This window comes from Embiotoca jacksoni, unplaced genomic scaffold (assembly GCF_022577435.1).
Source record: "Embiotoca jacksoni isolate LCO1_2020_lvr unplaced genomic scaffold, fEmbJac1.0.p SCAF_11, whole genome shotgun sequence".
NCBI lineage: Eukaryota > Metazoa > Chordata > Actinopteri > Embiotocidae > Embiotoca > Embiotoca jacksoni.
Genome location: NW_027185241.1, coordinates 14,910,902 through 14,926,197, shown reverse-complemented (window position 1 = coordinate 14,926,197; position 15,296 = coordinate 14,910,902). Strand labels below are relative to the sequence as shown.

Sequence of the window (15,296 nt, the reverse complement as noted above, 5' to 3'; positions counted from 1 at the left end):
AGGAGCAGATACAAAATGTTAGGGGATGAAAAGGAGTGAGAATGGAGTGAGAGAATTTCAACTGCAAAGGGCGAGGCAGAAGTATAAAGGAATCTGAGTGAGGTTATGGATATCTGGGATGGAAGCAGGAGAACAAGTAAAAAGAGGAAGTAGGTGGAGCTGAGGAAGCTGAGACAAAGCATTTACTGTAACAGCCTCGGAGTATGTACGGTAACTCAGAACCACTTACAAACATTCAGCCCTTGCACACCGTTCTCGACTCTTGGTGCTGCTGACATCTTAAAGTTTTTTCACGTGTCATGAAGTAAGAAACAGATTCTGTATTAAAACAAAAATTACTGAACTAGTTAAAATATGTTTATTCTGGAAATGCAAAGGGTTCTTGCAGCCTAAAACTAGTATGTCTGACTCCTGATCGGAAAAAAAAAAAAGAATAAATCTAGTTCTAAACAAAAGTATTTTTTAAATGTCAAGATCACTCGTCATCTGACGTGTGACTAAAATAACTACAAATACAAAATTATGAGGTTCTTGGAAAATTCTGTCGTAACTCAATGTAAGGCTAAATGTACTCACGCTAGCAGGAAGTACATGCATAAACACTGGCTGAAAAAAATTACATGTAATTACAGCTTGAGGAGTCCTATCGAAATATTTGGTTGATGACAGAAAGTGTTATACTTGTACCCTTTGGTTCACTGCTTGAGATTAACATATTGCGGCCATGACATTTTTGACAGATTCCAGTTCAGTTGCAAAATGATTTGTTTGCTTTGCAGCGGCAGGAGAAATGTTCTTGTGCACTGCAACAAACCTCATTAGGCGCTGGCTCTGGTCTGATAAAAATCCTCCAAATAAAGTAGACAGCACAGATAGTTTTTCTCTCAATAAACTTTATTTATAAAGAAATTTGGTATAGAGTAAAAGCTTTTGTCTTCAGCACTGGTTATGAAAAGAACATACAGACAATGCATGACAAAGAACAGGCAGAACATACAAGTATACAGGTTCAGCCACAGGTACAATACAGGTTCAGCCACAGCCACTGATTGGTTTTGTCAACAATAACGGCTCCATTGTTTCTACCTGACTGACAAAGAGGACTAGATCCCTATTCAGCGAGCACTTTCATATCAGAAACAATGGTGACTCACCTAATTTAATTTTTTACTTGTTAAGCTTGAGCTTAACAAAAGCCAAATCTCTACTGAGTATTTTTGAAGTATCCTTGGTTACGTTTTGAAGTGATAATTTATTTATGGTGTTAGTGCATAATTACAGCCAACAGTTATGTTGAGCAGGCAACAATATTTCACCTTTTGTATAGTCAGACAAATCTCGACTCTCAGGACTGAACAAAAGTTCACAATGAAGTCAGAATGACACCTGACATTTTAAAAAGTATTGATAATCATTTACTGTTTGAACATGAACAATAAATCTCTCTTTGTATAACATTTGATGCCTGCAATACCAAACTGAGGCTAAACTCTTCAGGCATCATGGATGAAAAAATATTTTACATGTCAAAAACGTACTAATGTATGATAACAGAAAGCGATAAAATGATGAAACATGAATCTTTGGTACGTTGTAATGGTTCCTCTCTACAAGAGCAACAGATTAAGAAGGCATTGTACATTCTCTTTACAATAGAGTCATCGACTGTTGATCATAAATTGAATAACTTTTCGAGGAATCAGGCGACTTCAGAGTTGCTAGTTTTCAATAGAAACTCACTCTAATGATCAGTAATGGTCCTGATATGGTCAGATTACCTGATGCAGAATGAGCATGGGGACAAAAATGTTGAAACGGATTTAGAACAGAGATGATACAACCGCTATGTAGACGATGGTGAGGATTACCCCCCCGATACCGAGTCCAAGAGCCACGTGGTTCAGCGTCCTGGCTGTCCTGCTGCTCCGCTCTGCTGTCATCTGGTCACCGACGTGGTTGGCTTCACGGGCCTGAAAGTTAAAAAAACAAAGTAAAAAAACATTGAAAGTCTTGGTTTGCTCTAAAGTACGTTTTAGTAGTTGTTACCTCTGTTGAATGTTTGGTTTGACCTTTGCTGTTGTACAGAGTTTGAAAGCAGAAATCTGTATTTAACTTTATCTGGAAAGTTTCCCTGTGCTAACCTAAAAAATAGTTGAAGGTTTTTTTTCCCCTTTATTGAACTTTATGAACATACACACATTCAGCTGGAGGCCATAAAATGGACATTGTTCAGATTCAAATGTAGAATAAGTAATTGTATATCCATTTAATTACATTAGATATACAAGAGTAAACAAATTAAATTATATTACATATATTTGTCATAATGTTTTTTTGTTTGTCATAAGGGTTTAAGAATAGTAAATTAATAGTAATACTATTTAATAGTAAATAGTAGAAATAGTGGAAATTCCGCCAGAAAAATCTCAAATACTTGAAAAGAACTTTGCATTTTGTATGTAAAAGTTAACAACTGCATGTATGAGTTGTAACTTCAGGGTTTGTTATTACACGTGAATGTAGTCACCTCATCTTTTGGCATATTTGTCATAGAATTTTCAGGCTTGTGTTAAATAAACCTTTCGGAGTCCTTCCAAAATGCAGATGAAGAAGGGCAATTACAAAATAAGAGCCACCAAAAGAGCATTTAATCAATTGATTTGGAAATTCCCAATCCCTAATCTTGTTCAAAACACAGAATTGGAAGGGCCATAACCACGCTTTGGGACAGATCACATCATCTGATTGTGAAGTCAAAAAGGTTTCTCTTTAGGTGAAATAATACAATAGTTTTGAAGTTCTTTGTAAAGAATGCACTTGAACATTAACATTTTGGGAGCCTAAACCTGTGGGTCTCAACCTGGGAGAAAAGCAACCAACCTGATTATCCTTAGAACCAAGTGACATTTCACTAATTTAAGTATAAGTGTGGGAATAGCTCTTATTACAGAAAACATATTCTTTGTGTTTAACAGGAACATGTTTATGTCCCTAAAGATGACCTTTAAATTGATCCTTTTAGTCAAGTTTTCCTTTTATATACTCTTCTTGTTGACGGCAATATTCCTGCTCCAAATTATTAGGGCTGCCCCTGACTAGAGATTCTCTTAGTTGACTTGCGGTCGTTAGTCCAAGACATTAGTCAACTAACATTAAGTCTACAACAATAAGTAAGAAGTAAATCCCTTATTTTCTCTCCTTTTATATCTGTTTTTGGTCTCCACCAACTCCTGATATGTCTGACTAAGGCTCTCCAGTAGTTCACTAACTGTGCCTGATTGTGGTTTGATGCTGCTATGGTAGCATTCAGTTGTTTTTTTCTCAGAAAAAATAAGTATTTTGTCCAGAATGTTTGTTGATCAGAGTGCTGACACTAAAATCTATCTGGGTTTAATATCTGGGATGAATAATTTTCACTGACATGTAAATGCTTGTTTATTTGACAAAGATTTTTGTGGGAGTGTCCTTCACTAGTGGACAATAAATATAAATAATAATAAATTTTGATTTTTTTTTTTTGATTTTATACACTTTATTAATCCCCGAGGGGAAATTTCTTCACTACAGCAGGGAGGAGCTGCTGCAGCAGGCTGCCACTAGCGCGGCGCCAGGTAACCTGACCTGAGGTGCATGTTTTTGGATGATGGGAGGAAGTCGGAGAAAATATGTTAAATATCTTACATAATATATATCAGGGGGAAACTTGGCTGGCTTGGAGGAATACCATGACTGAAAACCTCCACAATGAGGACATTAATACTGTTATGATTCCGTCCTTCAGTCATTCTTTTCAGTTTGGACAGTTTGTCTCTGTGTACAGTATACAGTATAACTCCCAGTCTCCCGGTACTCAGTGTCACATTGTAGTTTGTATCCCTCTTTGCTTGGGCCTCAGTTTTCCTACTTATGCAGTTTCTCCACCCTCCTCTTGTGTTGTGTTTGCCTGTTTTGGGCTTTGCTTGTTTTTTGGACTCTGCCTTTGCATACCCTGCATGCCTGTCTGGTATTTGTAATTTGACAAGCTCACTGAGTTTTTTGGCTTCTACCTTCTGACACTACTGTCATGCGTTTTGAGTTCTTTTTTGTGAGCAGGCAACAAATGCACTTAAAAATGCATTTTTTTTGTTGTAGAGTGGATGGAAAGGTTTTCAAAAACACACACGTGGCTGTCTTACTTCACAAACATAATAATGACAGTAGGCCTGGGAACTGAACTTTGATACTTTTATGTATGTATGTATGTATTTACTTTATTAATCCCCGAGGGGACATTTTATGGCAGTGATCGAATTGTATTGTATTGACAAATACCATTTGCTATAAAATTTCAATATGTAAACAATATTTCACACGCACAGGCTCTACTTGGGCGGCCCGCCCAGGCAGATGTAGTCACGTGGTGTCAACTTCAGTAAATCTTACATTTAAAAGTTTTATTTCACTCTTGTCCAACTAACTAATCTTTGGCCACACACCTGTAATGTTGTTGTGTTCTGCAGGGACTTAAGGCTTCTGCGTAGCTGCCTAGCTAGCGTCAACTGATAACTTGCATGTGAGGTGTTTAGGGGACATCTCTACATTGAAGCTACAGAAAATAACCTGGGTTACACTCTCCCCCACTAAACTGAATGAGTCCCTGCATGCATGTTGGTCACAGGCAGCGCCGCTCACCACCACAAGTACATTTTTCTCCTGTGAGAAACACTGCAATAAGTGCAGGATGTTTGTACCAAGATTTAATTATACTGATGATTGGCTGTTTAATGTTACACGTCATAGAGGCATAGAGGAAAAAAAGACTACCAAGGAACTAAAAGAGTAAAGATTTGTGTGTGTTTATCTCAATGTCGTGAGAAGGCAGCCTGCTAAATTAAAGCTGATCATGATTACCAACAGCTGTCTGGCTCGCATATCCTGTTCGGGAAACTGTGGCTCCATCCTCATGGCCATGCATCACTCACACAGGATAATGTCACAGAACAAATTTTTGAATGTGTTGGATTGTTATATTAGATAGTTACAGGAGAGAGAGACAGACGATGTGAGGGAGAAGGACCGAGGAGTTGAACCGGGGTCTCGGCTGCTGAGGACATGTTTGCCTTTCTATTAAGTACCCTAACACCTCAGGCTTCGGGTCGCCCCTCAAATTTAAATATAAGTCATTTAGACTAGTCGATGCTTTGGCTCAGTTTAACTGTACTCATTTAGCTTTGACCTTTGACCTAATCAGGGTTTTCAGTTTATTTCAGGAGGTGTGGTTGTGGTGATGGGTGAGAGATGGCAAGGGCAGTTATTTAACAAAAAAAACCCTATGCATTTTCACATAATTTTGGACTATTATCATGACAAAAAATTATAAAATGTCATGTGGGTCAACATGAAACTAGCCAGAAATGTTTCAGCACATAATGTCACCATAAAACAACTATTTTCACTCTTAGGTATTTTTCTATGAATTAAACTTTATGAATTATGAAGAAATTTCCCCTCGGGGATTAATAAAGTGTATAAAATAAAAAAAATAAACAAACAAATCAACTTGAAAGATTTTGCCAGATTTTGTGATCTTTGGACAGAGCCAGGGTAGCTGTCTACCCCACGTTTCATTTGGGTTTATTCCTTTGAGACTCTTTCTTCTCTCCCTCTTCCCCTTTTCTTTATTTATTAAATAAGGAAAGAGTACAAGGTTTCTCAACTTTTCCAATCATATTGAGTTACTGTCTCTGTCTATTACTCTGTTGCTCACTTGAGAAACGTTAAAAGCTCCTGATCACTAGAAAAAGAGCAGAGCTGATGACTTGGACGTGGCAAGCAATGACTTATAACATCAATAGTAGGAAGTTGACATAACCAGTTCTTCCATAACACCCAACTGCTGTGAATAAATGGAATGTTGAAACATCATTTGTGATGTTTAAACAGGATTAGACTGCCGAGTCAATACGGGCCAGCAATACGGATGAATCAGGTAAACATCCTGTTCATCAGCTGTAACGGATAAAAACCAGAGCCCTCAAAGTAAAACGATAGACAGAATTTCCAGTGAGCTTCAATCTAGATTTTTGATTTACTTGTACTTTCTTTTGGTTTCATCCCAGTTGTAACTTGAATTATACTGTAAAGGATTAAACTTGACTGTTTCCATGGGATCTGTTTCAATTTTATGCAGAAAACATACCCACACTTCTTTAGCACGTCCCACAGAGAAATTCATCACCCTGACACCCCCGCCCCCTCACTGTAGCTGGTATTTAGGGTGTTAATAGCCTAATAATAATAATTTAGAGTCTTTTTAATTAGCAGGGCAAGACGTTATAATTGATGTCACCCAAATCATCATATGTCTTGTAGACCGTTGCTATGTTCAGGTTGTGGAAATCCCCCAAAATCTCCTGATAAATAAGTCAGAAAATCTACACTCATAACTCCCTTAGTTTCACATTCCTCCATTAATATCACAAGGGAAGGACTTATGAAAGACTCCTTTCACGGCACAATAGTTTGCAGGAAAATTTCAGATGGAAAATCCCAGTTTTACATTTTTAGAAACGTGTCTACTCTACAAGGTGTGATTTTTGACACTTTTCTAACAACTACTGCGTAACTGTGCATTTTAAATATCAGCAGTTATTATCTTTATTAAGTTCAGGCACATGGCACAACTAGTGATTGTGTTAAGTGAACTTTTTTTTAAAATTTTATATAAATATAGGAATATAAAACTTAAATTAATGCTGCAACTCTTGAGACATTATTTCTTTTAAGTGACTACATCAAAACAAGCCACAATGAAGGTACAAATCACAGCATGTTATTTAAACTACTTCCATCACAGTTATAATGCAGATGAATCCAAAATATAAGATCGCCTGAAAACAGACAACTGCTGCAGGGACAGCGGAGCACTTTCTCCAAAAGACTCCTTCAGCTCCGCTGTCACAAGGACAGATACAGGAGATCATTCCTGCGGACCGCAATAAGACTGTACAATAACTCACCTCTGGCAAAATCCATCACACAACAATAACACTGTTGTCTGTGTTTCTTGGTTGTTTGTATATAATATATATAGATATATACTGTATATACTGTGCATTTTAGATTTAATATTTTTTTTACTGCTATTTTATTGCTTTTTATTATTCTATTATTATCTTATTGCTTCCTGTATGCTGCTGTAGTGAAAAAAAATTTGCCCTTGAGGATTAATAAAGTAACTACCTAACCTAACTTAACCTAACCCTAAGGTTGTAAGCAGTAATCACTTTCACTCAGTTCCAGGAAGTAAGAGTGAATTTAAAACTGTCGACTTCTCCCTTAACATCCATCATCACAACTGCACGAGTGTGTGTGGTCTTTTATTTCCGCTTTACATTAAATTAGCTGATATCTGATTACAGTCAGAGATACTCTATGCATATGTAAGTCAACTCTATACAGCCCCAAATCAGAAATTCAACACCTCTGTGGTTAGAGAATTGACTCCACAATTACAACAACAACCAGAGATAATGCTCTATATTATGCATCCATAATTATCTAATATTTTCTTTTGAGGCTTCCTGGGAAGTGTTGTGGATTTTCTTTCATAACTTAACAAAGACACACTGTTTTTACTCCTTGGAGAGAGTAGGGAGTTCGAGGCACAGCCTTAACATATCTGAAGGCCGTGGTTTCAGAGTGCAGGACAAAGCTTCTCTTTCTCAGACTATGCTTTTGAAACACACACACACACACACACACACACACACACACACACACACACACACACACACACACACACACACACACACACACACACACACACACACACACACACACACACTCTCTGCCGCTCCAACACAGGGCTATCTGATTGGTCTGATTCTAAGACACAGCTCGCAGGACATAATTACCGTTGCCAGGAAAACAGAGAAGCTTCCTCCTGTATTCCTGTACTATAGTGCAACTGCCGCCTCCCGGACAGTGTGAAAAGATAACAGTTTACATTACTCACGCTTTGAAGGTCAAAATGATCTTCTTATGTCTACCAATGTGTGTAACATATTACATAACCTGACAGAATCTGAGGTGCTTTCTTCCAAATGAATAATTCCAGTTTATTCAATTTACTATACTAATATAAAAATGTTATTTTTGACTTGGATTTTTAATGAATAATTTCTAAAATGCAAAAACAATTTTTTTTTTATAATGTAATTAGATCATTAGATCATTGAGAACTTCTAGAAAATTACAAAAATTAAGTGTTACCAAAAACATTGTCTTCAAGTTTATGGACTACAAATAGAAAGATTTGGTTCGGTGGGTGGTTTGGGGGTACTCACCTAAGCAAATTTTTACTTTTTTCTATTAGAAATATGCAATCTTACCTGATTTTTAAGCATTATTATTACCATATCTGTGTATAATTTGGAAAAACTAGAGCAAGCAATAACAATATCCCCCCCAACATAACTTTATATATATTTTTTTTATTCCTTCAGTTTAGATGGTGCCCAAAACAGTTTGGGTGCTGCAGCTGAGCCTTAAAATGGGATGAAAAAACCCTAAAAAAAAAGTTCTTTAACAGGAATTTCCAGAGTAGAAAACTAAACAAAAACAAAAATACTACTGAAGCCTCACAAAGGCATATCAAATTTACTAAAATGAAATGTAAAAAAAAAGTTTATACTGTAGTGTTTGTAAAGTCTGATCAGGTGAATCCACTGGTTGCAGAATTGTTCCTCGAATGTATCTTCACATCCTGCAGGCCAATATCATTTCTATTTCTCAGACCGATATTCTGGTACTTAAATTTGATTAAGCGCTGTTTAAAGACAGGCTCGGCTCTCCTGCTGCTGCCTGGTTGGCTGCCCTTCTGGTTTGTCCTCCAGTATCATGTCCTGCATGCTTTCTCTCTGTCATTGTGTCTATCTTGGCTTTGCTGATCTTCCTCCTCTTTCTGCATGAAATCAGACCTCGTGAAGAACAAAGGGTACGACAGAGCAGTGGACTGATACTTGTGAGAAAATCGCACAGAGCAAAACTGAATACAGCTGATGAAAGAAAGGATGGGAGAGATATCAAAAGTGAATGACTGAGTCTTCCTCGCTCACTCACAATCTCACCTCCTCACACCCTAGACAAACAGAAAGTCTCCCTAATCACTTCCTGGAACATTTCACGACACGTCACCAAATACCACAACCACTCACTTCACATTCACTTTCGCTTTCACTGTGTGGTTGGGTGTTTTTTTTAGGTCACCCACCAGCTTGAGCCTGGAACTTTCCACCGAGACAGCTCATTGTCAGCACAGGTGAGACACCAAATGTTAATTTGGAAATTAACATTTTCCGGGACGTTTTAGCCAAGTGAGGGAGCTGTAGGGGGGTTCTTACGGTTTGGTAAAATTTAAACCTCCAACACATAATGGAGATAAAAACATGGCATCTTGTTGCAGTTCGGCAGTTAGTCATATTGAGTGGGGGAAAATCCTGTTGAACAAATATTTACATTTCATGCAGTCACAACTTGGTGTTTATCCAAGTTTCTGCTGTGTCTTGAACTGTAATAAAGAATACGTGCATTACATTAGAAGAACATATGAGAGTCCTAAATAAAGTGTCTATCAAGACTTCCATTCAGCTAATATTTTATCTTTAGTGTGACAGACTGGCGGTTTGGTGTATAATATGGTAATCTAGGCTGATTACAACACCCCCATGCTGCAGAGTACTCCCTGACCAGTTCATATTTAACCAGTGAGCAACAGGTGTTTGTCTTCACGTTGCTCTCCAGGCTCAGGAGTTTAGCACATGGCTGTCTCCACTGGGACTTGGATCCCTAAAAATGGGATTCATGTAATAGTGACAAGCAATGCCGGGAAGTTTTAGAAGGCTGTTTTCAATCTGTCATCCAGCGCACACTTGCCAAATGGATTTATGTAATCAGCATGGAAATGATTAATTAATCATGTAAGAAGAAGAGGAAGAGGAGGAAATGATCTCATGTTGAAAATACGATGCCCGATAAAATACAACTCCAGCCTCCCAGTTAGAGTGTGGATGTTCATTCACTGTTAACAAGAGCTAAGCTGTGAGGGAATGTTTTGGGAAACAAAGGACTGTTTGATGATGCTGTCACAGAAGCAAGGAGTGTCTTGGAGCTAGAGAAACTGCGTCTGATTGCGACAAAAGCACTGCTTGTCTGGACACTCCTTACAAATGGCTCTTCAAGTCTCATCCTCGGTCCCACGGAAACGTACTCACATTTTCTCTCCATTAAAATCGACATCAGTCCCACAGAGACAGAGCTGACACACCTGGTGCAAAACATTCCAGTTCCATTGTCCAAGAATTGTTTTTTCTCTGCAGAAACATTTTAAAGGAAAGAACTTGAAATTGACATTTAGTCCGTTTGCTACAATGGGGTCGTTCAACGGATGCTTTCTCTTTATTTTACATCCTGCCTGAAATGACACACTGAGAATGTGAGACAGATTCCAGCAGCCAGCTCCAAATCTATCAACCTCTTCCTGTCGGTTATTTTTGCTCTATTCTGATAAAGAACACTCTGTTTGACATTTTCCAAAACCAAAAAACAATCCAAAAACGCTCAACTGTCTCCTTTTATCCTCTTTTTGTCTTTTGTCTCTTTCTTCTTCACTCCTAGTCTCCTAATCTTTTGTGTATCTTTTCTCTGCGTCAACACCAGTCCAGCTGTGGCTCCCAGGAAGCCCTGCTTATACACTTCAGACATCATTAACGCTGCCACACAACTGTTGTGCTGACTGCTTCCTGTATTTGGATTACTGCAGTCACACAAAATGGATTCTCTTAATGACTTTTTAGGCTAAAATGGCAGCTCACAATTCAGCTGTGTGGCTGAAAAAAAAAAAATCATGAAAAAAGTCTCCTGAATAAAGCTGCAGAAAAATCTGTGTTTAAGTGTTGCAGAGGTTCAGGAACAGTTCTACTGTTCGTCAAACCTCCTGAGCAACAAACTAAAGTGTCTAACTTTGATTTTTCCTTTCCGTGCTCTCCACACAATGATAACCTCGGGTCAGCGCTGTGACGCTGGTCAGATCAATGTTAGAGGCGTTGCTGTAAGAGATAAAACACATTTGCTTAATGTTTTTAGCCAAGCTAGGTAGTGTGTCTCGAGGCTGTCGGGCTTTGAACCACATCAGACTGAATTGAAATGTATGAACAACCTTAAGACAAATTGTAAAAACATTTTGGCACCACAGGATGAATCCTATTGACCTTGTGCACCTCCTCACTTTTCTTTAAGCGCCACCAGGACGTTCACAGTTTTGGCTTTGAATCGAATATCTAGATCACAACTGAATGGGTTACTAAAAAATATACTATATTGATATATTTAAGCGCAGCAGAATAAAACATATTCCACTTTTACTCTGGACTCCTATCAGGATCTTGTAGCCTCATTTACACCATCACAGGGTAACTTCATTAAAGCTCAGCCTTACTCTATTGTTTTCAAAATGTGATACACATAATGAAACAATTACCCAACACCCAACACACATCCTGCTAAAAAAATGTCCCCTTGGGGATTAATAAAGTAACTACCTACCTACCTAAAATCACAGGGGTTTTCCGGTGACTTTGGTATCTCTTCGAAGATAAATATCCATGGATATGTTCAGACGTCAAAGAAATAAAGCAGATCTTGGCCTCACAATTACGCGATTCTGACTTTTCCCCCCAGAATCCAGAGTAAACCAACGATTGTTCTCTTTCCATTCATGGTAACATTCAGAAACTGCTAGCAACTACGAATGCTAATAAAATGTAAGCAACAATTGGTCTCTGATTCGGCATATAACAGATACAACAGTGTTTGGGTGTACGTGCTGAACAGTAAGAAATGCAAAACGTCCCCCCTTAAAAGGAAGCTGGGCCGATCAACAGTGAAACGTGTCCACAAAGGGTTAATGTAAACCTAGAGTCGAGTTTGTTGGCATGATCTTACGTAACTTTCTAGATGCTGAACAATCAGGCTCTATTAAACAGTTAGCTATTGCTGCCCTTTGGAGCCTAAACGCTGTTACTGGAGAGCGCTTTCTCACCGGATGTACAGTATATAAAATGTTTGCATACTTTTGAACCCTCATGAATATTTATAATTTATTGTTGCAGAAACAAACAAAACCACATAAAGAAAATGAGCAAATCAAAAAAAGGTTCTCCTTTTAAGCTTTAAAAAAAACCAAAAAAACAATCCCCTTTTTTACGTGCAACTAAGACTCTTCTAGAATCACAGTCAGTTTTATGGACAAATAAATTTTATATTTACACTTTAATTAGTCTGAGCAGCAAGAAGGACGTCACACGAGGGTTTTTCCATTCTGAGGATTAAACACTAATCACATGGAAACAATCAACCAACAGCTTAACACTGGACCTTTTCCCTACAGCATACCACTCCAATGATTCAGTGGGAAAACAAACTCGTGAAATTTTTGATTTACCTCACAGAATAAAAATACAGGACTACTGATGAACTGAAGAATAAATCATGAAATGAGGTGATATTTAGCTTTCTCACACTTTAAAGGTTAAATGGCTCATTCAGATTCACAGTATTTCATTATGCTTCTTTTGTACCACTTGATACTGATGATTGGCAGATGAAATATTGTTTCGACCAACGGCAGTAAACGTGCTGTATTACTACTACTACCACTAATATACGTTACGAAAAGATTGACAGAAAATAAACTCTTAACCAACAGCATAAATAAATAAAGTCCCACGATCTCTTCAGTCAATTGAAAGCCTCCGTTACCAACGTGTCTGAGTTCAGACGACAGAGAGACAAAAGGGTTCAGGATAAACCTCTAAGCTAACATGACGTTCAAGACCACCTAACGTCTTCTTCATCTGTTTGCTGATGTCTTTATCCATCTTCCAAGACCTTTCATTCACTTCCTCAAACCTGCCACGCTGGCATTCAAATAACTTTGGCTGACCTTCTGCCATTATCTACAGGGGCTGGGAATGAAACTGAAGATCATGTTTTTACTGGCAGGCCTCATTGTTGGAGCCAAACTACTGATGTAGATATTCAGGTTTGACTGGATGCTGCCTGTTAGGATTTTCTGATTGTTTTGTCGTTGAGTCTGCAGCCTCTGATAAGAGGACAATCCCCAATCCCCCGTTCTACTACTGCAGTCTCTGTACTGTAGTTATTCATTCAGTGGCAGTAGCAGAGCTTTACTCCTTTTATTTTGAAATGACTTGGGTCATTGTGACTCTTCGGTCAGTGCATGTTTTTAGTTTTCAAAAGCTTATTGTGTTTTTCTTACAATAGTTTACAGATGTGTGGTGCCGGCTGCTTTTCTTCTCTTATTGGACATACTTTTGAAATGGGCTCTGAGCAGCTGCAGGATGGACTTAAATGACTTTGATCGGTGTTTGAGGGGGAAACTTGGCAAAGCTGCATCCATGGCAGTGCAAGGAGAATACGAAGAGTAGTTTATGAAACTCACTGAGATGGAGTAGATGAGGGCAGCGATTCCAAGCGGCAGGCAGCAGCACATCATGGTGAAGATGGAGTAGCCCAGGTAGTCGTTGACGGGGTTGGCCAGAGGGCCTCGGGTCACATACACTGTGGGCTGGACAGTGATGGGGCCCAGATGTGTTGGGTACTGCTGGCCCGTGGAATAAGACTGCTGTTCATATCCAGCAGCTGGATACTGGGGTGGATATCCAAAGCCCTGCAGGCAACACGTAGGAAGCACAATTCAAAAACATATTCAGCTTAAATGATACCAAATCTGGAGCAGGAGGGAGTTACTGTAAACTCGGAGGCGCAGAAATTAAACTTAAAATTTTCCATGAGTCCTCATTATGCAATAATACGATTTGGCAAAAGCAGGTCTGGACTTTGGACTGAGGAAGTGAAATTGAATTGAGCAATTCAGAGTGTGTTTACCTTCAAACTGTCATCCATCAAGTTTCCTGGTTTGATTTTTTTTCAACACAATTAGATCAGATACAATTACTGCTAATTTCATAGGTAAGTGGTGCAAAAAAAACCATTGAGACTTCATGTTAGTTTAAAGTTGGATATTTAGATACAAAAGTCTTATACAAATGCAGAAACTGTATTAATATGTATAAAACTGTATAATATATGCCGCGCTTGATCAAATATCATTAATTAAATTAATATGTCCAACTGATATTTTCCCCCCCCCATAATTGGCGAGGCAAGTTTATTTATATAGCACAATTTATACACTTTTAGAAATCCTTTAAGTTTACATTGTGAGCACAAGATCAGAGACCCAACAATTCCCCTCTTAGCAGCGCTTGGTGATAGAGAGGAAAAGCTGCCTTTCGACAGAAAGAAGCCTTGGACAGAACCAGACTCACTAACAGCGCAGTACTTACATTTTCCCTTCAACCCTTCCAGGACAAACAAGGCTAATCAGCTCAGTAAATGCAATACTAACATACAACAGGGCAGAAAATAGAAGTATTTTTTTTTTAAAAAAAGGGAATTTGCTCCTACATTATTGATACAAATAAAGAAATCTTTCTTTTGGAGGAAAGAGCATTCAAATGCGTCGACCTTATCTCGCTATGATATTTAGGAGGGGACAACAATTGAAAGCTGAACTGTGTCACATTTTATGCCATGAAATTATTATTATTATTATTATTTTTTTTCATTTAATTACATTTAGCTTTATTTGTGCTGTTTACCTGCTGCTGTGGCGGGTACGCCAAGCCGGGCTGCGGTAACCCCGGGCAGGGGTTGTCCTGGTAGGGCGGAGGGGGCGCCTGTCCCGCGGAGGACTTCTGATCAGCCCATCCCAGTGGAGGAGCGCTCGCGGACTTGTTGGGATCCATAAAGTATCAGATTTGTCTGTGCTGGGTTTTCACCTGAAAAATAAAATCTCCTTCGCCGACCTCTTCGCGTATTTTCCTCCGAAGTCTTCAATGAAAAGTTTTATCCCACCGACTCCGTCCCTGCTGAGAGATGAGGATCTGCACCAGCGCTGAAGCTCGAGATTGTTTTCATCAGTGTCAAGCGACGCAGGATCAAAAACAAACTTCCGGTCCGGGCTTTCAAATTAAAAGCACGGGAAACATGAACGGAGTTTTCTGGTCTACCTGAGGAGAAAAATATCAAGAATATAATGTACTTAACAACACCTTCCAGACTAAACAATGTTTCATATCTTCTCGCGTTCCCCCCTATATAAACCTTTATTTGTGCCTTGCTCTCATTTTACTCTGTGAACACAATGAGGAGCAAACCAGGCAAGTATGGAA

General features: G+C 38.6%; 1 protein-coding gene across 1 annotated transcript; it reads right to left on the bottom strand.

Annotated features, from left to right (window-relative positions):
- Nucleotides 1-876: 876 nt before the first annotated feature.
- On the bottom strand, nt 877-15,038 carry LOC138194514 (proline-rich transmembrane protein 1). Its single transcript, XM_069143309.1, has 3 exons — nt 14,724-15,038; nt 13,502-13,729; nt 877-1,970 (listed from the first exon to the last, which is right to left on the bottom strand). Exons 1-3 carry the CDS (start codon nt 14,868-14,870, stop codon nt 1,821-1,823), a joined length of 525 nt encoding a protein of 174 aa, XP_068999410.1. The 5' UTR covers nt 14,871-15,038; the 3' UTR covers nt 877-1,820.
- Nucleotides 15,039-15,296: the final 258 nt, after the last annotated feature.